This window comes from Cervus elaphus, chromosome 16 (genome assembly GCF_910594005.1).
Source record: "Cervus elaphus chromosome 16, mCerEla1.1, whole genome shotgun sequence".
In the NCBI taxonomy this organism is placed as follows: domain Eukaryota; kingdom Metazoa; phylum Chordata; class Mammalia; order Artiodactyla; family Cervidae; genus Cervus; species Cervus elaphus.
This window is the reverse complement of record NC_057830.1, coordinates 758,361-778,454: the sequence shown is the minus strand read 5'-3', so window position 1 is coordinate 778,454 and position 20,094 is coordinate 758,361. Positions and strand designations below refer to the sequence as shown.

At 53.1% G+C, this 20,094-nt stretch overlaps 1 protein-coding gene across 4 annotated transcripts in view; it reads right to left on the bottom strand.

Annotated features, from left to right (window-relative positions):
- The window catches only part of SNTG2 (syntrophin gamma 2), a 114,655-nt gene that overhangs the window by 42,060 nt on the left and 52,501 nt on the right, over positions 1–20,094 (bottom strand). For 3 of the 4 annotated variants that reach the window (XM_043870572.1, XM_043870574.1, XM_043870576.1), the window contains 4 exons: positions 14,464–14,507; positions 14,310–14,351; positions 10,858–10,945; positions 8,527–8,618 (listed from right to left, as the gene is read on the bottom strand). In XM_043870572.1, the coding sequence (XP_043726507.1) occupies positions 8,527–8,618; positions 10,858–10,945; positions 14,310–14,351; positions 14,464–14,507 (266 nt within the window). The remainder of the gene's footprint in view (positions 1–8,526; positions 8,619–10,857; positions 10,946–14,309; positions 14,352–14,463; positions 14,508–20,094) is intronic. The other variant, XM_043870575.1, reaches the window with a different exon arrangement.

The window sequence follows — 20,094 nt, the reverse complement described above, 5'->3', positions numbered from 1 at the left end:
ATGCTCGAAAAGCTAAATGAAGCCACGCAAACAACCATGTCCTGAGACGTGACAGCCACATGTGCCCGGTGAGCCGCAGGGTCAGAGATGGTCTGTGCCAGCCCTGCAGGAGGGGCCGGCGGCATCCCGCCCCCAGCAGGGGACAGCTGGCCCCGTCAGCCTCCCTCTCCAGAAGCATCCTTACAGCAACTGTGGCTTCCGGTGACAAAGGCAGGAGCCCCAGCAGCTTCCGGCTTAGGGACAGGCGGACAGAACACGGTGCGAATCCCCAGGGCACAGCCAAAGCCACTAACCAGGGCGGCCAGCCCAGACCCGGCGGAGCGCAGGCAGGCTCCGCCCTGCGCTGCCTGTCACGAGGGTGGGGGCGGGGTCCCCCCTGACCGCGGGCGGCGAGGGCGGCGCTGGGGCTGCGCTATTGCACGGACGGACGGCCGACCTGCCCAGGACACGCGGACACCAGAGCTCGGTGGGGTCACTCCCCTGGGCCCTGCTTTGCTGCACAGGGAACTCGGCTCCACACTCTGCAACAATCTGATCGAGAAAAGAATTCGGTAAACATAGGTGCACGCCTAACTGAATCACTTTGCTGCGCACCTGAGACCATCCCAGCATCGCTCATCAGTTCTCCTCCAACGCAAACTACAAAACGAACAGCCCAAAAGGCCGGCAAGCTGCATACAGGGGAAACTGCCAATTGCAGAGAAGGCGGGGACAAAACATGCTTCCTTCTGATTTATGATGCCGTCACAGGCGCAGGGGATAAGGAACCAAGGGCCATCCTGGTTCTGAAACATTCGAACGTGACCCACCAACCCGCGGAGCTGTGACTCTGAGATGCCTTGGTGTCTGAGCCGAGACGGCGCAGTGGCGCTCGGACACTGGCCTCCTAGGACAGCATCTCGCCTGTCCTTCAGGATCCTGAGCGAGACGGGAGGCTCCCTGTGGGACTTACTGCCAGAGAGGACCAAGCGCCACAGAGGAGGGAACAAGGAGGAATTCCATGGTGTGAGTGGCAGCCAAGGCTGACAAGGCTGCCTTAAAGCCACGATCCCTGAATCACGAACACGAGCTGGGAAGGAGTGAGGGCAGACCTCCACACTTACCAGTGCTCCACCCGTGCACCCCGCCATCACGCCATCCCTGAATCACGAATACGAGCTGGGAACAAGTGAGGGCAGAGACTCCACACTCACCAGTGCTCCACCCGTGCACCCCGCCATCACGCCATCCCTGAATCACGAATACGAGCTGGGAACAAGTGAGGGCAGACCTCCACACTTACCAGCGCTCCACCCGTGCACCCCGCCATCACGCCATCCCTGAATCACGAATACGAGCTGGGAAGGAGTGAGGGCAGACCTCCACACTTACCAGTGCTCCACCCGTGCACCCCGCCATCACGCCATCCCTGAATCACGAATACGAGCTGGGAAGGGGTGTGAGCAGACCTCCACACTTACCAGTGCTCCACCTGTGCACCCCGCCATCACGCCATCCCTGAATCACGAATACGAGCTGGGAACAAGTGAGGGCAGAGACTCCACACTCACCAGTGCTCCACCCGTGCACCCCGCCATCACGCCATCCCTGAATCACGAATACGAGCTGGGAACAAGTGAGGGCAGACCTCCACACTTACCAGCGCTCCACCCGCGCACCCCGCCATCACGCCATCCCTGAATCACGAATACGAGCTGGGAAGGGGTGTGAGCAGACCTCCACACTTACCAGTGCTCCACCCGTGCACCCCGCCATCACGCCATCCCTGAATCACGAATACGAGCTGGGAACAAGTGAGGGCAGAGACTCCACACTCACCAGTGCTCCACCCGTGCACCCCGCCATCACGCCATCCCTGAATCACGAATACGAGCTGGGAAGGGGTGTGAGCAGACCTCCACACTTACCAGCGCTCCACCCGCGCACCCCGCCATCACGCCATCCCTGAATCACGAATACGAGCTGGGAAGGAGTGTGAGCAGACCTCCACACTTACCAGTGCTCCACCCGTGCACCCCGCCATCACGCCATCCCTGAATCACGAATACGAGCTGGGAAGGAGTGTGAGCAGACCTCCACACTTACTAGTGCTCCACCCGTGCACCCCGCCATCACGCCATCCCTGAATCACGAATACGAGCTGGGAAGGAGTGTGAGCAGACCTCCACACTTACCAGTGCTCCACCTGTGCACCCCGCCATCACGCCATCCCTGAATCACGAATACGAGCTGGGAACAAGTGAGGGCAGACCTCCACACTTACCAGTGCTCCACCTGTGCACCCCGCCATCACGCCATCCCTGAATCACGAATACGAGCTGGGAAGGAGTGTGAGCAGACCTCCACACTTACCAGTGCTCCACCCGTGCACCCCGCCATCACGCCATCCCTGAATCACGAATACGAGCTGGGAAGGAGTGTGAGCAGACCTCCACACTTACCAGTGCTCCACCCGTGCACCCCGCCATCACGCCATCCCTGAATCACGAATACGAGCTGGGAAGGAGTGTGAGCAGACCTCCACACTTACCAGTGCTCCACCCGTGCACCCCGCCATCACGCCATCCCTGAATCACGAATACGAGCTGGGAACAAGTGAGGGCAGACCTCCACACTTACCAGTGCTCCACCCGTGCACCCCGCCATCACGCCATCCCTGAATCACGAATACGAGCTGGGAAGGAGTGTGAGCAGACCTCCACACTTACCAGTGCTCCACCCGTGCACCCCGCCATCACGCCATCCCTGAATCACGAATACGAGCTGGGAAGGAGTGTGAGCAGACCTCCACACTTACCAGTGCTCCACCCGTGCACCCCGCCATCACGCCATCTCTGAACTCACAAATACAAGGTGGGAAGGAGTGTGAGCAGACCTCCCTGTCCCCCAGCACTCCACCTGTACACCCCGCAATCACGCCATCTCTGAACTCACAAATACAAGCTGGGAAGGAGTGTGAGCAGACCTCCCTGTCCCCCAGCACTCCACCTGTACACCCCGAGATCACGCCATCTCTGAACTCACAAATATGAGCTGGGAAGGAGTGGGAGCAGACCTCCCTGTCCCCCAGCACTCCACCTGTACACCCCGAGATCACGCCATCTCTGAACTCACAAATACGAGCTGGGAAGGAGTGTGAGCAGACCTCCCTGTCCCCCAGCACTCCACCTGTACACCCCGCAATCACGCCATCCCTGAATCACGAATACGAGCTGGGAAGGAGTGTGAGCAGACCTCCCTGTCCTCCAGCACTCCACCTGTGCACCTCCCGCCCTACACCTGTCTGATTTCTTGGGGCTGGAATGTGTCTTTAAGTCACCTTTTCCAAGAAAAATGTTCAGTGTTTTGAAATTTGGTGTTCAGATAGGAGACTTGAAGCCATTTTTTAAGGTATTCCTGTCTTACTTTTTCTTTGAATGGCTGAGGTCTTTCCACTTTATTCTTTTATTTCAACTGAACTATATCAAGCTATAAACTACACATAACGACATGTACTGATTTAAGTGCAGTGTGATGAATTCTGACAAATGTATACACCTTACGCAACCAAGCCCTAAATTATCATACAGAATAGTCTGGCCCCAGCCACACCACCCTTCCCCCGAGTCTGTCTGTGGCTGTGTCTCCTCCAGCACAGGCTGTCTCGGGTCTGACTTCCATCTCCACAGATATCTCTGGTTCTTCTAGAACTTCTATGTGCAGAATTGTATGGGAGGTACTTGTGTGTGTAGCTTCATCCTCTCGGCAGGAAGTCAGTGACAGGATCTCCGTTCCTGTGTTTTTCAGCAGAAGCTGGGAAAGATTAAGGACAGGAGGAGAAGGGAGCGACGGGGGATGAGATGGTTGAAAGGCATCATCAACCCAATGGACATGAGTTTGAGCAAACTCTGGGAGGTAGTGAAGGGCAGGGAAGCCCGGCATGCTGCAGTCCATGGGGTCACAAAGAGTCTGATACGACTGAGCACCTGAATAAGAACAGCAGGTTATTCATTGTCTTCACTGAGCGGCATTCTACTGCTTGTGTGAAAGCATTTCTTGCTTCGTTCACCTGTTGAGGGAGATCTGAGTCATTTCCAGTTTCATAACAAGATAAATAAAGGTGCTGTGCCGGCAGTTAAATCTGGGTGCCAAGCTGGCATTCCTGGGGTTCATTACTCTTCTTTGGCTTGATCGTACATTTGAAGATCTCTGTGTTGTTCTCTGTAACGTCACAGACGCCAGGACTGCAGGGCGTCCAAGCTCCTGCTCCCCTCAGGTTTTGTTAAATATCTAGAAGGCTGAGAAGAAGACAAGACTTCCTTTCCTGTGTATCGTGGGGTCAGTGATCACTATAAACAGTCGCTTCCTCTGGAATCCTGAACGCGCTCACCTCGTACATTCAAGTTTCTCCCGATGACTCAGAACAGCAGTGTGTTCACACTGGCTCCTGGTGCGGGGGTGTGTGTCAGGAAGATGCTTTCTCAAGACAAATGCCGCACGAAGAGACACCATGCGACTCACCGACAGCCTCCTGCAGGCTTCCGGCTTTCCATCACTCAAGCAGAGAAACATCCATCTCGGAGGCAGGTGTGGAGTGGAGACCTGCCCCTGGTGACATCAGAGGTCCCAGTGCTGGGTGCCCCACCTGCTTCCTCAGGTCTTGGGGGCTGTGGGATCACACGTGAGGTGGGCAGAAAAGGAGTCCCCGCCTCGGGAAGAGTTTCCTGAGTTACCCCCTCTCGTTTCCTCCCTTTCTAAAAGGCTCTGGAGTCAGTAAGAAAGGAGATGGCCCTCCAGTGCACCCGGAGGCCACCCTGGACCGCTGCCCTGAGAGGGTCAGCCCCAGGACACATACCAGCCTTTCCTGAGGAGCCACTGGGACCACCCAGAACCCAGGGTCCATGCCAGACGAGCGCCCAGTGGAAGGCATGTTTCGTATCGTAACAGTCCCAGAGGCTATGAATACATCTCCCTGGCCAGTCACCTGAGCTGCTGGGAAAAGTCTTCCACACATTAGGACATGGGGCATCTTATGGAAAGTCTCTGGGGAGTGGCCATCACATCAGATTGTCCCCCAGGGATGGGGCTGGGAGCCTGGGCTGCCTGCAGCATCCACACTGGATGTGAAGCTGGCGCCCACTGATGTGGGGGGGATGGGAGAAGAAACGGATGCCAGGCGCCGGAGCACAGCTTTGGGGGTGACAGGGCGCCCTGCTCATGCCGGGAGCTGGAGGAGCCACCAGAGGCCGCAGTAGGGAGTGTGAGAGAGCGGGTCCTGGAGGTAGGAGGGGCACAGCCTTGCTGCCAGCTGGGCCCCAGGCACTAGACAGTCCCCGGCTGAGTGCCCGGGTGTCCAGAACAGACTGGTAGACCATCCACTTAGACCCGAAGCCTAAGGATGATGGGGGCCAGGGCCGCAGCCCTGGGCAGCAGAGTGGGGTGCCTCTAGGCCCAACAAGTGGGGGCTTGCAGGAGGGAAGCACTCTGGGGGCTCTGCAAGGAGACCTGGGAGCTCCTTAGGGAGAAAGCCACGATCTCCTGCTGTCCCAGGGAGGCCTTGAGGCTGGTGCAGCTGGCCGTGGCCCCGATACAGTGGCTGTGGCCTCCACAGGCTTGGCGGGCATCGGTCCTGAGCTGCTCTGTGCTTGCTCCTGACGGTGGTAATGTCCCTCGCAGACGGGAAGCAAGTGCTTCAGGCCCTGGGGGTTGAGAGGCATCCACTTTTCCCCAATTCTGATTTAAACAGACCCAGAACGAAAATACTTCTGCAACAGAGCTTCGGCTTTGACTGCATTTCCAGGGCTAATTTTCTTTGAGAAAGCCACCTGTCCAGATGGACTGGCATTAATTAAACACGTCCGCATCTGACTCTCAGGCCCAGCCCTTCCTGGACAGCTGGACCCCCGGCAGAACAAGTATATGTGGACAAGACACCCTGGAATCCTCGCATGGCAGCAGGTTCTGTGTGACTCCTGTGAGCCGGGCTACTGACAGGTCACCAGGTCGCGGGGACCAGTGACAAGTGCATCTTAGTAAAGTGACTTGTGAAGACAGGCAGGTTTGCACAGATGTTCACATGGTCTACAGAAGTGCCTTACCCTAATCAAGCGTGTTTCTCACTAAAATACTTTGCTTTCTCTCCAATGAGCATCTCTTAAAGGCATCAATTAGACATCAAATATTAATCATTATTGAGGGAGAAGGGACACTGTCAAATATTTTCCTGCGGCTGAATTAAGATGCACATCTCAGGAATGAAGCAGCAGTGCCGTGCTCTATGGCCTCTGCGTGCCACAAAAATATGTGAATAATTTTTCTATTTGAATTTGATATATTTTGAGTGGAAATGTCTACTTTGTTATTTTAATGAAATTAATTCATTTTGTGAAGACAGCTGAGTATCTAAATTAAGTCTATACATTTTAAAGTGTTATAGTAATACAATAATTTAAAAGCAGATCAACATATCTAATAGCAGATTACTGTTCTATTCTTCTAATTGAAACCATTATTAGGATTATCAAATAGCATTATCATAATAATGAGAAGAAGTCATCATTATGATGATAAGATTAAAAACATCTCATGAAACATGAATGGTGGAGTAAAAACGGGGCCTGATTCTTAGACCCTTCATCAGGAGGTTGTCTGGAAGACAAGTGAAGTCTTTACAGCTATCAGAATCTACTCAAGACAAAGGTCAATAAACCACCGAAGCGCATGATGAAAATAAGAGAGGAGCGTGCAAACACTATTTTTAGAAAAACACGGTATCTTTACAGAGGACTGGGGGCTTCAGAGATGACACAATGTCCTGACGTGACCCGACGGCCCGTCAAGCCAAGGCACTAACGTGAGCAGAAGTGCCTCACTTCCTGGGCCAAGGCTGTCGGAGCAGACGTGGTTGGTGGGAAACAGAACACAGAAGTCACGCGAGCGCAAAGTGGCTCCTGAGCTGCATGAGAGGAAAACAGACATTCTGCGAACATCCACGCTGGGCTGGCACCTGCTGGCCTAACTCAAGTGACCGCATTACTTCCCACAGACTTCCCTCCTTTAAACTCCACACGCTTCTGGGATCACTCATGTTTTCCCTCCTGAAATGTGGCCTTTAGAAATTCTGCTCGGGAAAGCCTGTGAGTGCCAGGACTCTTTCAGATCCTCTTCCTATTACAAGTCTTTATTTTTACTTGTTCTGGAAATACGTTTTTGCAAGGAATGCAAAGAGAGACCAATAGTGATGGCTCTTGTCTCCACGATTTTGAAAATACTATTTATTGGGCTGCTTTGCAGCTTCCATTGTCACTGCTGAGAAATACATTGTTAATGGAAGGTCATTCTTCATAAGTGACCTATGTTTTCGCTGGTGGATTTTAAGATCGACTTTCAGCCACAAAGTCAGAGAGGCGAGTACGACTCTACATGAAGCTCAAATACAGATAAAATGAATCTACAGCAACTGAGGTCAAAACAATGGTAATTTTTTGAGGGGGAGGTAGTCTGAGATTCTGGTGATGTGCTATATTCTGACCACGGTGCTGTAACATTTATTGAGCTGTTATTTCAAAGTTGTATACTTCTCTGCATGCGCCTTATGTTTTAATTAAACTGTTAAATATCATTCTATCGTTCACTCGTTGATTATCTCTGCCTGTCTTCCATCTAGAAGACACAAGTCATTGTTTAACTTACGTGTTTATTTGTTTAACATTTTGAAATGTATTTCATTTAAATTATTTATTCTTTTTACATCTGCTTTTCATTTGCAACCACTATTTATAAGCTTCTTATGTGCTTCCTTATAATTTCTGTAAAATTCTGTTTCAATTTTGGGCTTCAGTATATTGTTCCTGAACACTTCTGAGTCATTCAGTTCTTTGCAATGACCCTAGTCTTTTGTGTTAATCTTCTGAAAATTTTAACTTAGGAAATCAGGTACTTATCATCATAAACTCTTTGTTCTTTAATTTGAGCTCTTTATTCATCTGCGACAGGTGCGCCGGCACCCAGAGCCCCTCAGAGGCCCAGGTCAGCAGCCAAGCTCCAAGCACGTCTGGTGAAAGCACCAGTCATTTCCCGTAAAAAGGAAAACAGTTCTGGACGATCAAGTCATCCAGGAGTAACCCCTCTGTGTTTCCACGGTGAAGGAAACATGAGCACTGACCAACCAACCGGGGCCCAGGACAGAGCGTGCAAGGGTGCAGAGCAACCAACAGACGGGCCCGCCGAGGCTCAGGTTCAGGTCTGGGTGGGTGGCACCGGTGTAACCCAGACTCCGCTTGTTACAAACATTCGGCATGGATCTGGACGTGAACAAGGATGGACTTGGAACCCTGAGCGGCGTGAGCCGTCCCCGGGCCTGGGAGAGCACACGGAGCCTGGGGTGAAGCCCTCAGCAGACTCCTGCTCACCGAGGGGCGGGGAGCGGTTAATGATTGGGTTCCGCGTGCGAGCACAGGAAAGCTGTCACACGCACAAGGCGACACCAGGAGCGGCTCGGGACGCGCACACAGTCGGCTAAACAGGAGGCGGGAGACGCGCGCTTACTGTGTTGCTGGAGGCTCCGTTCAGATGCAAACCGCTGTCGAAGAGGGGCGAGGAGGCCCCGCTGCCCGGCTGGCTGGACGGTCCCGGGGACCCTGTGAATGAAACAGAATGTGCTGCAGACGGGGCTCCTCCGGGGGGCTGCCTGCAGGTCCACGCAGCGGGGAAGCAGACGGGAACAAAGATGCACTTGGAACTCTAAGCGGGGAGTGCCATCCCCAGGTCCGCAAGAGAACAGACTGGCCCTGGGCTGCAAGCCAGCGCGGGCCTCACCCCGCCGCACGGCCACCTGTCTGGGGTCCGCGGGAAGCGCGGCAGGGGGTAGGCAGGCTCAGCCTTTCCCCAGGCCCAGGGAGACAGCGGCTGCTCCCGGCCCATCCCCAGCCCCCACGGCTTCACAAACCTGCACTCCCCACCGCTAGGATAATGATGCTAATTTCCTGTTATTCTTGACTTTCTGATGATAACTTGGATATTATTTCTTTGTCTGACATGTTCTGATTATCTTTCACTGCAAACTGCTTTAGTGAAAACTAGGAAGACAAAGAGGAGAAGGCAATGGCACCCCACTCCAGTGCTCTTGCCTGGAAAATCCCATGGACGGAGGAGCCTGGTAGGCTGCAGTCCATGGGGTCGCAAAGAGTCGGACACGACTGAGCAACTTCACTTTCATGTTTCACTTTCATGCACTGGAGAAGGAAATGGCAACCCACTCCAGTGTTCTTGCCTAGAGAATCCCAGGGACGGCGGAGCCTGGTGGGCTGCTATCTATGGGGTCGTACAGAGTCGGACATGACTAAAGAGACTTAGCAGCAGCAGCAGCAGGAAGGCAAAGAAGGTGAGTTCAAGGAAAGTGATATTTGTAAAAAGAGGAAGCAGCTCTGGACTCAGCAGGGAGCCACGGCTGGGCCTGGAGCGTGGACCCAGGTGGACGGAGCGGCCAAGTCAGCGTCCATCTGGAGCTCTCTGTCCACTCTCAGCAAGCTCAGGGATGGAAAGGAGTCCCTGTGTCCCCCCAGCCCGTGGGCCTGTCCCCACGTGTCCCCCACCACCCGCCTCTGTGGCCCTGGGTGGTCAGGGGGCAGCAGGGGGCACAGTGAGACCAGTGCTCACTTCGCGTGGACACAGGTGTGGACACGAGTCTCAGGCACGTCAGCCCCGTGTCCGGACCCCTCCCCAGACACCAGACCAGGTGCCAGTGACCCCAGGACCCAGAGGCCACCACGGTCAGGCTCAGCCCCTGCTCCTCCCAACCCAGTGGGCGTGCTCGGGAGAAAGCCAGGGATCCCGCCTCTCCTGTTCTCAGAGGCGACGGGAAGGGCCCCGCGGGTCATCCAGGGTCAGAGCTGGTGCCTGCCTGGATCACAGGTCCTTCGTTTTCCTTTAGCTTCAAGAGTTTCGAGGCCAACATTAGCCATCAAAAGCCAACTACTGGGGGATAAGTGGTATTAGGCAAAAACTCCAGACCAGCTGGGAAGCCAAGTCTGACAGGCACATGGGTTTTCTTTAATCAAAACCAAGACACAGCTTTAAAATCCAGATTTCCCACTTTCCTGAAAAGTGACAAAACCTGACTCTGCGGGGGAAAGCCGCCGAGTGACAGGCACTGGCCGGAGCTAAGGGGAGTCCAGTGGGGGCCCCACACCGCCCTCGTCCCAGCCTTCAGATGGGGCTGCAAGCGCCAGCATGCCCCTGCAGGGGAGCAGATGCACACAGGTCCCTCATGTGTCACCGGCGTCCGCGTCGCGGAGGACGGAGCTGACAGCCCAGCAACAATGCTATAATTACTCCTTTGAGACACAAGCCTCCGGTGTGGTGGTTATGGATCATTACCACCAGTTCACAGATGAGGAAATTTAGTGGACATTGTGCAAGTTACTTCTGCAAACTTGGTTTTCTTCTTGAAGAGTCAGGAACCTATTTACAGGCTCACCCTCCAAGCACCTGGCACAGTTTGGGTGAAGCAGGTGCCCCATCACCCTGGTTTCCCTTCAAACACTAGACTGCACAGCCAGAGCTTTAACGGGCTTGAGGGACCCTGAGGAACTCATGGGTCTTCACACCAATGCGTCCAGGCCGTCGAGGAGCAGCTCCAAGAGTGAGGCTGTGTTCCTTCACGCCTGTACCATCCCACCGGAGGTTTTACGGCCAGAAGACAAGTGTGGGCAGCCTGTCTGCCTGCTCCCTCTGGAATAACAGGACGCACACAGCATCCTGACCATGGGAATCCCTGCTTCTGAAGAGGCTGCGGGCGTGTTACATGGCAGGACGCTTCAGGAAAAATAACAGGTGAGGAGGAAGCTGTCGGCCCCCATGAGCCCCACCCCCACTTACCTAAGGGGAGCTTCAGAAACGATGGTGCTTCCCTGAGATACTCGACAGTGATGGTCACCTCATCGCCCGCGTTTTTCAGAAGATGCACCTGTCGGTGTGACACAGGACGGCCATGTTACCACGACAGAGGGACCTCGGAAATAACGCGTGCACCCCCACCAGGGCTTCCTGGGTGGCTCAGACGGTAAAGAGCCTGCCCGCAATGCAGGAGACCCGAATTCTATCCCCGGGTGGGGAAGATCCCCTGGAGGAGGAGTATTCTCCAGTATTCTTGCCTGGAGAGTCCCTGGACAGAGAAGCCTGGCGGGCTACAGTCCATGGAGTCGCAAAGAGTCAGACACGACTGAGCAACTAACACTTCCACTTCCGCTACATGCTTCGCCTGTCTCTCGAGGAGCCAGCATTCACAGTTACCTCTGAGACTCTGGAAGCTCCTCAAGCCTCGCCTGGGGGGACAAACAGATGCGGTGTGTCCCCAGGTACATAGCTCCGCGCCTCATCCACACACAGGTGCACACATCAGCCTGGATCCAAGGCCAGGCTCCCCGCACACTCGACACACCCCACCCCGAAACCAAAGTCCTGGGAGAAACCAATGCGAGGTGCCAATCGCCAAATCTCAGACACTGGCACACAAGCCCGCGCATCAGCTGTGACATTGCAAACTGAAAACACTAGCTTTAGACTTGAAACCACACTTTAGTTTGGAGAAACCGAGGGCATCATGTCACCCTGCTTGGTTACAAGGTCACCCACCCCCAGGTTCGGGCCCTTCAGCTGCAGTTACAGACAGCTCCCCACTTTAGCTCTGGAGACAGCTTTGAAAGCCCGATGAGTTTCCCGTCAGCTGGGCCAACTCAATCCAGACACAGCAGACACAGCCCAGAAATAAGAAGCCATAAGTGTTCCTGCCCCGGCCCCCTCGGGCACGTCCCTGATGCCTGCATGTGACCTCGATCCCAGGCAGGGCACCCCGCCCAGCCCTCACGTACACAGGCACCTGCTTCTGCCTGCAGAATGCAGGAACACCTTTACCCTCACCGGACGTTCCCGCACCCCCCGACCCTGACGTCCCCGCCGCCTCGGCCTGTGAACCCCGCTGACACCCGAGCCCGGGTCAGCTGAGCAAAGGGAGAGCAGGACGGCACCGCAAGCATGAGATGGACACTCTGCTTGGATGGCCCAGCAGCTGGGGCTTGTCTGGGACCACCCTCCACCCCGCCCGAGGCCCCAGAGACAGGAACACACCACCTCAGCCCCTCCCAGCTGACCCGTGTCTCCTGGGACAAGTGGCCCTGGGTGATTCTGATCAAAGCGCAGGGTCACCACACTCTCTCCTCCCACAGGGCAGTGAAGGGACCCCTGGGCAACACCCTGTCCTGTGGGTGTGGGTGTTGTGAGGGTGGGGGCCCCACCCGGGGAGGGCATGGCCCCCACAGAAGCTGCGGGTCCTCGGCTCAAGGAGTTTGACACTGAACACCCAGGCGTCCCCTGAATGGCAAGAGCCTAAGATCTGTGACTCTCTCCAGGGTCAAGTTCACCCACTGCTTCTGTCATGCAGATCTGCAAGTGTGTGTGCATGCACGCACACGCACACACATGCATGCACACACATGCACACACACGCTCACACCTGGAGAAACGTGCAACCAGTCTCAGCTCCCACAGGACACCTTCTACCAAACGCGGGTTTGATCAGCTGAGTGACCAGTGTGACCACCTGCAAGATGCTGGGAGCAGGGGTTTGGGGGTTCGGGGCCAGGCTGCGGCTTGGAACTTGGAAGATTCTGTTTCTACCATTTTCTAAACACAAGGGAAGGCTTTATTTCTAAGGGTTCTTGAGTTCAAAACCAGCAGAACTCAGGATCTGTCCTGAGACCCTAGCATTAACAAAGCAGCCGTGCATGACTAAAATGTGCATAAAAAAGAACCCATTTCAACTCGAAAAGGAGGCCTCATAAATGAGTCAGTGCCTTTTTATTGATTATGGCAGTTTTTTAAATCAATGGCTCTCATAGCTCCCAAGACCCTGGACTGCCATACCGGACTAGAGGTGAATTTAACATTTGAGATTTAGAAAAAAACCCTGACCATGCTGCATAGAAACGCAGTTCTGCACCATCTCTCAGGCTAGTGTCTGCAGAAGGGGCTCCGAGGCAGACACGTGGGGCTGGGGGTCCCGCTGGGGGGAGGGAGGCGTCACCACCTCCCTGCCATCACTAACCTCTGCATGCAGGTCAGACCGAGTGATTTTCCAAACATTGATTTTCCTTCCTCTCTGAATGGTGAGAGGTCTCAGAATTTGCTGAATAAGATTAAGGCAGGCTCCCTCTCGGCCAGGTCCGCTGTGATGTTATGTGTCCATGTGGACGGGGACACAGAGCGCAGTAAAAAGCGGGACATAAACACCTTCTTGTCACCCTAAAGTAGTAAGGCTTTTCCAAAGCAGGAGACAAGATGCAGGGTGAGGTTCATTCTGTGGATCTTTTGTGTGGAGCAGGCCTGCCTTTTTTCCTTTTAGTAATAATTGAATCTAGAATTTACTCTGAAAAACGAGGGTGTGAAACTATGTGATTTATGAGGTCTTCTACAAATTTAATATTTTTATGCATTTCATGAACCTGAAAAGCTGAAATCGTATATGTCATTAGCCTCGCTGATTCAAGCATGGCTTTTGTATCACATAAGACTGTGGACTTATAATTTGATATTTTGGTCCCAAAAGTATATTTATATTAGTCAAATATTGGAATACCTCTGTGTGTTAAGTTTACACATCTTTTACTCAAAAGCTTTTCTTTTGGGTGAATGCTTTTCACTTCCCCAGGGCTGGGATAAAGTTACCTAGCTCTGCGCTGTCTCTTTTTGAATTACTGTGTGTATTCTCACCTTAAGAAAGCAAGCTTTTGTAGAAATTGATAAATAACACAAGTTTTAGGTTTAGGCAGTAAATTATATGTCATCCATTTGAACCTAAACCTTAAACTACATGCCCCATCCAGCCCATAGATCTTACCTCCATGCCTGGAGAGAGTTAAAGGAATTCTTCTCTTAGTAATGAACCACTAATATGCTGCATTGTGGAGCCTGACCCGACCTTGGTTAAGGTTCACATCTGGAAAGGTGCTGGGGCAGAGCCTGTGACCCCCAAGTCCACGGGCCAGCATCTCAGACATGCCCCAGAGGTGAGCTTCCTGGGATGTCCTCCACGGTGGATGAGCACGCAAAGCCAGAGGCACCCTCACAGGTTCCACACAAGCCACCCAGGAGGGCTCCCCACTCCCTGAATTTCAGTCCCCATCTCCAAAATAGGAGCCACCAAATCTACCTTTCATGGCATCTGAGAGGCCCCTATGAACACATGCATGAAATGCACATACAGAAACAAAATAATCAGAATAAGAGAATATCTAATTAAAAGAACAATATCCATAAAAAACTCACACACTTACCACTTCTTTGTGGGTTGCACTTTCTACATTAATGCCGTTAACCTGAAAAGATGACAAATTAAGAATTTTAAGGATAATAATTGATGAGTCTCAGTTCAGAACTAACAGGAACTAACATGCAACAGAGCTAAGGACTGAAGTTCAAGATACTGACCTGGAGCAGAGCGTCCCCTACGAACAACATCCCTGTCTGGTCGGCTGCAGGGTCGTAAAAGGGGCAACAGTGTTAACAGACTCAGAGACATCGTGCTGCTTGTGGTGGCTGAAGCAGAGAGTCTGCAGCAACTGGTACAGTGTGTGCAGGTGTGTGGGTGTGTGCACACATGTGTGCATGCACGTGGACGTGGGAGCCTGTGTGGGTGAATGCACGCATGTGTGCATATGGGTACATGTGTCAGTGTGGGTAGCTGCACGTGCATGTGTGTAAGTGTGTGTGCACGCATGTGGATGTGCATGTGGGGGGGAGTCTGCATGTGGGCACAGGTATGCACATTGAGTGTGAGTGTGTGCGCATGTGTGACTATGCGTGCACGCATGTGGATGTGTGAGCATGTGGGAGTCTGTGTGGGTGAGCGCGTGTATCTGTATCTGTGTACACATGTGCATGTCCATGCACACACACGCATGTGTGGGTGTGTGATGTAAGAACGTGAGCACGTGTGTCTGTGTGCATGTGCACGTGTGTCCACGGGTGGGGGAATGCAGGAGCACAGCACCAGCCCCTCCAGAGCAGCCTCACATTCAGCTGGTTTCAAGCACATTAAGAGAGTTACTTAAGCGCAGAGCCTTGTTTAATGAGAAGCACAAATGAAGGATTGCATTACACATGTGGAAAGTCTGATCCCCATTTTCCATTAAGTCAACACAGACAATAAAATAGGAATTCTAGAAGTCCCTTAGGATTTCCCCCTCTTTCTTGGGAACACATTTACACAGACTGTTTTAATTAAAGGGAATGTGCCCAGAATATTAAAGGAAAAAGGAAAGAAAATCTTTACACTGTACAGTTTGAGTATAAGCTCTACAGCATATTTCCACTTAATTTTTCTGTTATCATAGGGGAAGAAAGAAACCTCCTTTTAACATGACTGAACAAATTCGCACCAAAGGTAAAGCATTTTGCAGTGTAAACCCTGACAGCTGTCTTTTCTTTAATGCAAGTGCCTGACTTCGGCTCTGCTCGCCCAGGGACCCTCTCTGAGGGGCCCAGCTCGTGGCAACATGCTGTCATCCACGCAGGAGACAGAGCTGGAACCCCCCACCCCCGCCCCTCGCCGGGTCTGATGTTTGAGAGATCTGGGTTGATTTCAGTAACTGATCATTTGGGCCACTTGTTTTTGCTCTTCCTGGGCTTTTAATTCCCGCTCTTGTGTTTAAATTCACCAACAAAAAGGGATCCCTGGAAAACAAGCCCCCTCCCACCTCAGGGAAAACAGGACCCAGGCCCCTCTCTGCCAGCGACCTTGGTCTCGCCATGTGACCAGGTCTGCTGCATGATTTCCAGGTCCTGTCAATAGAGAACCTCTGTGTTTTCAAAGTCCCCCCACGGCTACTGCCGAAGGTGTCTTGCAACCACAGTCAGAAACAGCAGGACTGGAGCAGCCACAGCACAGGTGAGTGACGGCCTGAGACCCACACAGAGCACATTTTCACAGGTGTCTTTTGCTTTCATCTAGATTTATTTTATGTCTTTGGTTAAATATTGAAAACCAACTAACAGGCTATTCTTTTAACAGTGGCATTCTTTAAATTCCAGAAAAATATTTAATGTCAATTGTTAATATTAGTTCTAGTCATTAACTTTATTAAATTCTGTTGAAAATAAAATACAATCTTTATACCACTAAACACAATGGTTATTGTAGATAACTATTTAAGTTACTATTTACAGAGACTGCCCAGAAAACCTCCATTGCCCATTAGGTGAGACCTACTGATGGAGACCTCTGTCTCTCTATCTCTCTGTCTCTCTCTCTCCATCATTTAAAAAAGCCAATTTAAAAAACTTTCCAATTAAATCTTTGAAGTGTTGTCCCTTTGACGGACACTTTTAGTCCTAAAAACCAAATTGGTGGTGGTGGTTTAGTCGCTGTGTCTGACTCTTGGGACCCTATGGACTGTAGACCACCAGGCTCTTCTGTCCATGGGATTTTCCAGGCAAGAATACTGGAGTGGGTTGCCATTTCCTTCTCCAGGGGATCTTCCCGACCTAGGGATCAAACCCACATATCCTGCATTGCAGGCGGATTCTTTACTGACTGAGCCACCAGGCAAAGTGGCAAAATGGATGATAAAACAGTATCATGGAAGTTTGATTTTAATTTAAAATTTTAATTAATGTTCCTAAATAAAATAAACTTTTTGGTCAGATTAAGACAGGTTAGTGGATTTCAGTTGAAAGTGGCTCCAGCTTATTTCTGTGGTAACCTTGTCATTACGTCAGGATGTAAAATGGAAAAAGAGCATAATATATTTTAATCCACGTAAATATTCAAACACGAAAACTAGCTACAAGGAGATATTCTATATTCTGTTATACTTGCCTTTTCAAGTCAAATTAATTGCTATCACTAGTGTTATGTGAGGTTATGCAAATTTAATCATTCTTTGCAATACAATTGTGCTATAACAGAAATAATTTGTTTTTTTCTGCAAGCTAATTAGTAAGATTCAGACATGTTAAATATTCATTCACGTGAACTTCTGGGGAATATTAGAAAATGATAATACCTCCTAAAGTCTTGGTATTAACTGCACCGAGAATCTGGGTTAATAATGGGGGAAGCCCAGAGTTTCTGGTGTCTCAGACCTGCTTCATCGTCCTTCACAAGCGCGGAGTCCTTTGAGCCCAGGACCAGTCAGTGTGGGCACGGCCGTCGCCCACTAGGGGTCACGGGCGCTGCGCTCACAGGACCGGGGTTGACCTGACCTGGGCTGAGCCCCTGCCTGCCCTCAACTCCCGAGGAGCCCTGCTTCCTGACACACGTTCAGCCTCCACGCAGCGCGGTGGCGGGCTTTATCCTGAAAAATGGTGCGGGACACTCAGATCAGAAAGCAAGAGTCTGGGGAGCACTGACTCACCCCCTACGTTTGCATGGATGCCTTGTGTGGACGCAGGCCGGCCTGAAATAACCCAAACAATCCTGGCTCCCCAGACAAGCAGACACCCGGTGTCCCCTAGGAGGAGGCGGCCTTCCGCCACACAAGCGTCGCTTCAGATCAGAGGGGTGAGCTATCAGAAAATGTTATGCATACCTCCACACTTACTGCAAAAACTTATGTGATCTGTTAGCTCCTTTGTTGTAAAAGCTCTTTGGTTCTCACTATAATGCCCAGAATTGCCAGTGCTGGTTACTCCAGCCATGGTCCAGTGACCCAGAGTTGGAGAAGGAGAAACTGCCCTTCACAGACCTGAGTGCCCAGAGCATCCTTCCGCCGTGTGGTCGCACCTCAGCATTGGCAGGGTCTGCTGTTAATGAACCACAGCATCCTGTTCTGGCGTTTACCACCGGGTCTCATGTGTCAGTTACCTCTTGCTCTTGGTGAAGAATGACCTAAGCCGACTATTTAGCCATTTTAGACCACCTGAAGTTTACACACTGTGAGCAGATAAGAGTGCCAGCATATGCATCTAAGGCGATCCAGGTGAGCTTTTCCTCCGTTAAGTTAGGGTTACGGTAACTCATCCAGGAAGCCTGCCCTTCGGGGCGGAGGTCACCAGCAGCCTGAGCACATGGTGATGCAAGATGATCAGAAGTGGGGAGACGGAGACCCTGACCCAGAGGCGCCGAGAGACGGGAAGCTGGGGCAGGGGGCGGCGGGGAAGCCCTCGTCCAGCCTCCTATCACACACTCTCGGCTCAGAACGGGAGAAAACGCCACCAACTTTGGAAACAAAGACGACAGAGTCTGAAGAGTTGTGCTGAGGTTCCGCCCTCAGAGGACACACAGGATGCGTGGAGCCCTGCACCCAGCAGACTCGGGAGGGACGCCCACTCGGATCCACGCAGCGGAGAGTTTTAAGTAAACAGTCTGCAGGACGTGCACCCAGCCCAGCCTCTGGGGCTGCAGGCGGGAGCGCTGAGGTGGCTGCCTGCGGGGGGTGGGGGGGACGAGGAAGCCCCTGCCCCGCCTGTGACTGTCTATTTGCAGCAGATGGCTGCCGTAAGGGGGGAGCACTTGGCGGCAGGCCTGGAGGACCAGCGCTCTGGGCTCCTTGACAGCTGACTCCCATGGGGAGAAGCCCCCGGGGTCAGGGTGGGGAGGGTGGTGGGAGGCTAGGCAGAAGCTTCGGGTCCTGGCGTCACAGCAGCTCCCCCACAGGCTCTGCACTGCCCACCTGACCCCCTGCCGGCGTCCTTCCAGGCTCCGCGCGCCTCTGCCTGGGGACCTGCAGGCTGCTATCCAACGCCTGCTCCTGGGGCTTCTCCCATCCCGCCCATGAAGCGCTCAGTCCAGGGAGCACTGGCTCTGTCCTGGGTCCTGGACAGGGACCCGCCCAGACCCTGGGGGTCTTCACCAAGGCGATGAGCTCCCCTCCCAAGGAGCCCACCAAGGGGGCTGAACCACCATCAGAGCAGCTGCGGACCAAAGGGCTGGGAGGTCAATAAAGTGAAGTCGCTCAGTCGTGTCCGACTCTCTGCGACCTCATGGGCTATAGCCCACCAGGCTCCTCCATCCACAGGATTTCCCAGGTGAGAGTACTGGAATGGGCTGCCATTTCCTTCAGGGGATCTTCCTGACCCAGGGAGTGAACCCGGGTCTCCCGCATTGCAGGCAGACGCTTTACCATCTGAGCCACCAGGGAAGCCCTGGAAGGTCAATGATACACTTTTAGAAACAAACATTCTCTTCACTTTAAGAGGTTAACCACAGGCACCATCGGGATGGGCTGTGAACAAGGGCGTTCCCTGAAGAGGTCGCCGGCTTCCTGAAGCCTGGAGCATGTACGTACGTGGACTCCTTGGGGGACGGGGGGCACGCGGCCTCAGAAAGAACGCAGAGGCAGGAGCTGCCGTGTGGATGGAGGAGACAGAACCAGAGGGGAGGCAAGGACCAAGCGGAAGAGAAAGCTTCACACTGAGTCGGCCAGAACAATTAATTAACGAAATCTCACGGGTGTGGCAAGCGCATGGCCAGTCTCGTCCGACAGCAGCGTTTCATGGCAGTGAGACCCGGAACACAGGTCAGGGCGCTGCAGAAAAACAGCTCACAGGGCTCGGGGACCCCACACCCCAGGAGGCCCCGCGGTGCCCCCGGGCTCTGTTCCACAGATCTTGAGGCTGTGGCTCCAGAAGGCAAAGGGTGGTGACAAAGTGAGCGCCTCGTGACAACTGCGTGCCCAGGGCCGATGTCCGGCCAACATGGGAAGTCCCTGTCCTCACTGAGGGGACCCTGTGATGGCCCCGCCCTGACCCCACAGCAAGCACAGTGAAGGTCAGCGGGGCACATGACCTCCCTGTGCCCTTCCCACCAGCTGCAAGGCTGGCACCCAATGCAATGTGGCCTGGATTCTGGAACATTCTCTGGACAGCAACCCGAGCGGGTATTTTTTTAATGTAAAACAGACCTTTTGACCCTGCTTTGGACAGTCCCAAATGACCCCTCTTGGACCCCTCACTCCCTTGCTCATAAACAAGACCCAAGTCCCTCTCCAGGATGAGAGCCCAGGCCCTGCCCCAGCCTCCCACACCACCTCTCCTCCCCAGCTGCCCTCCCCCACTGGCCTTCCCTGTTTCTAAGCAAACGGGCCCATTGACCCTTTGTCCTGCATCCTTTCTGAGTCT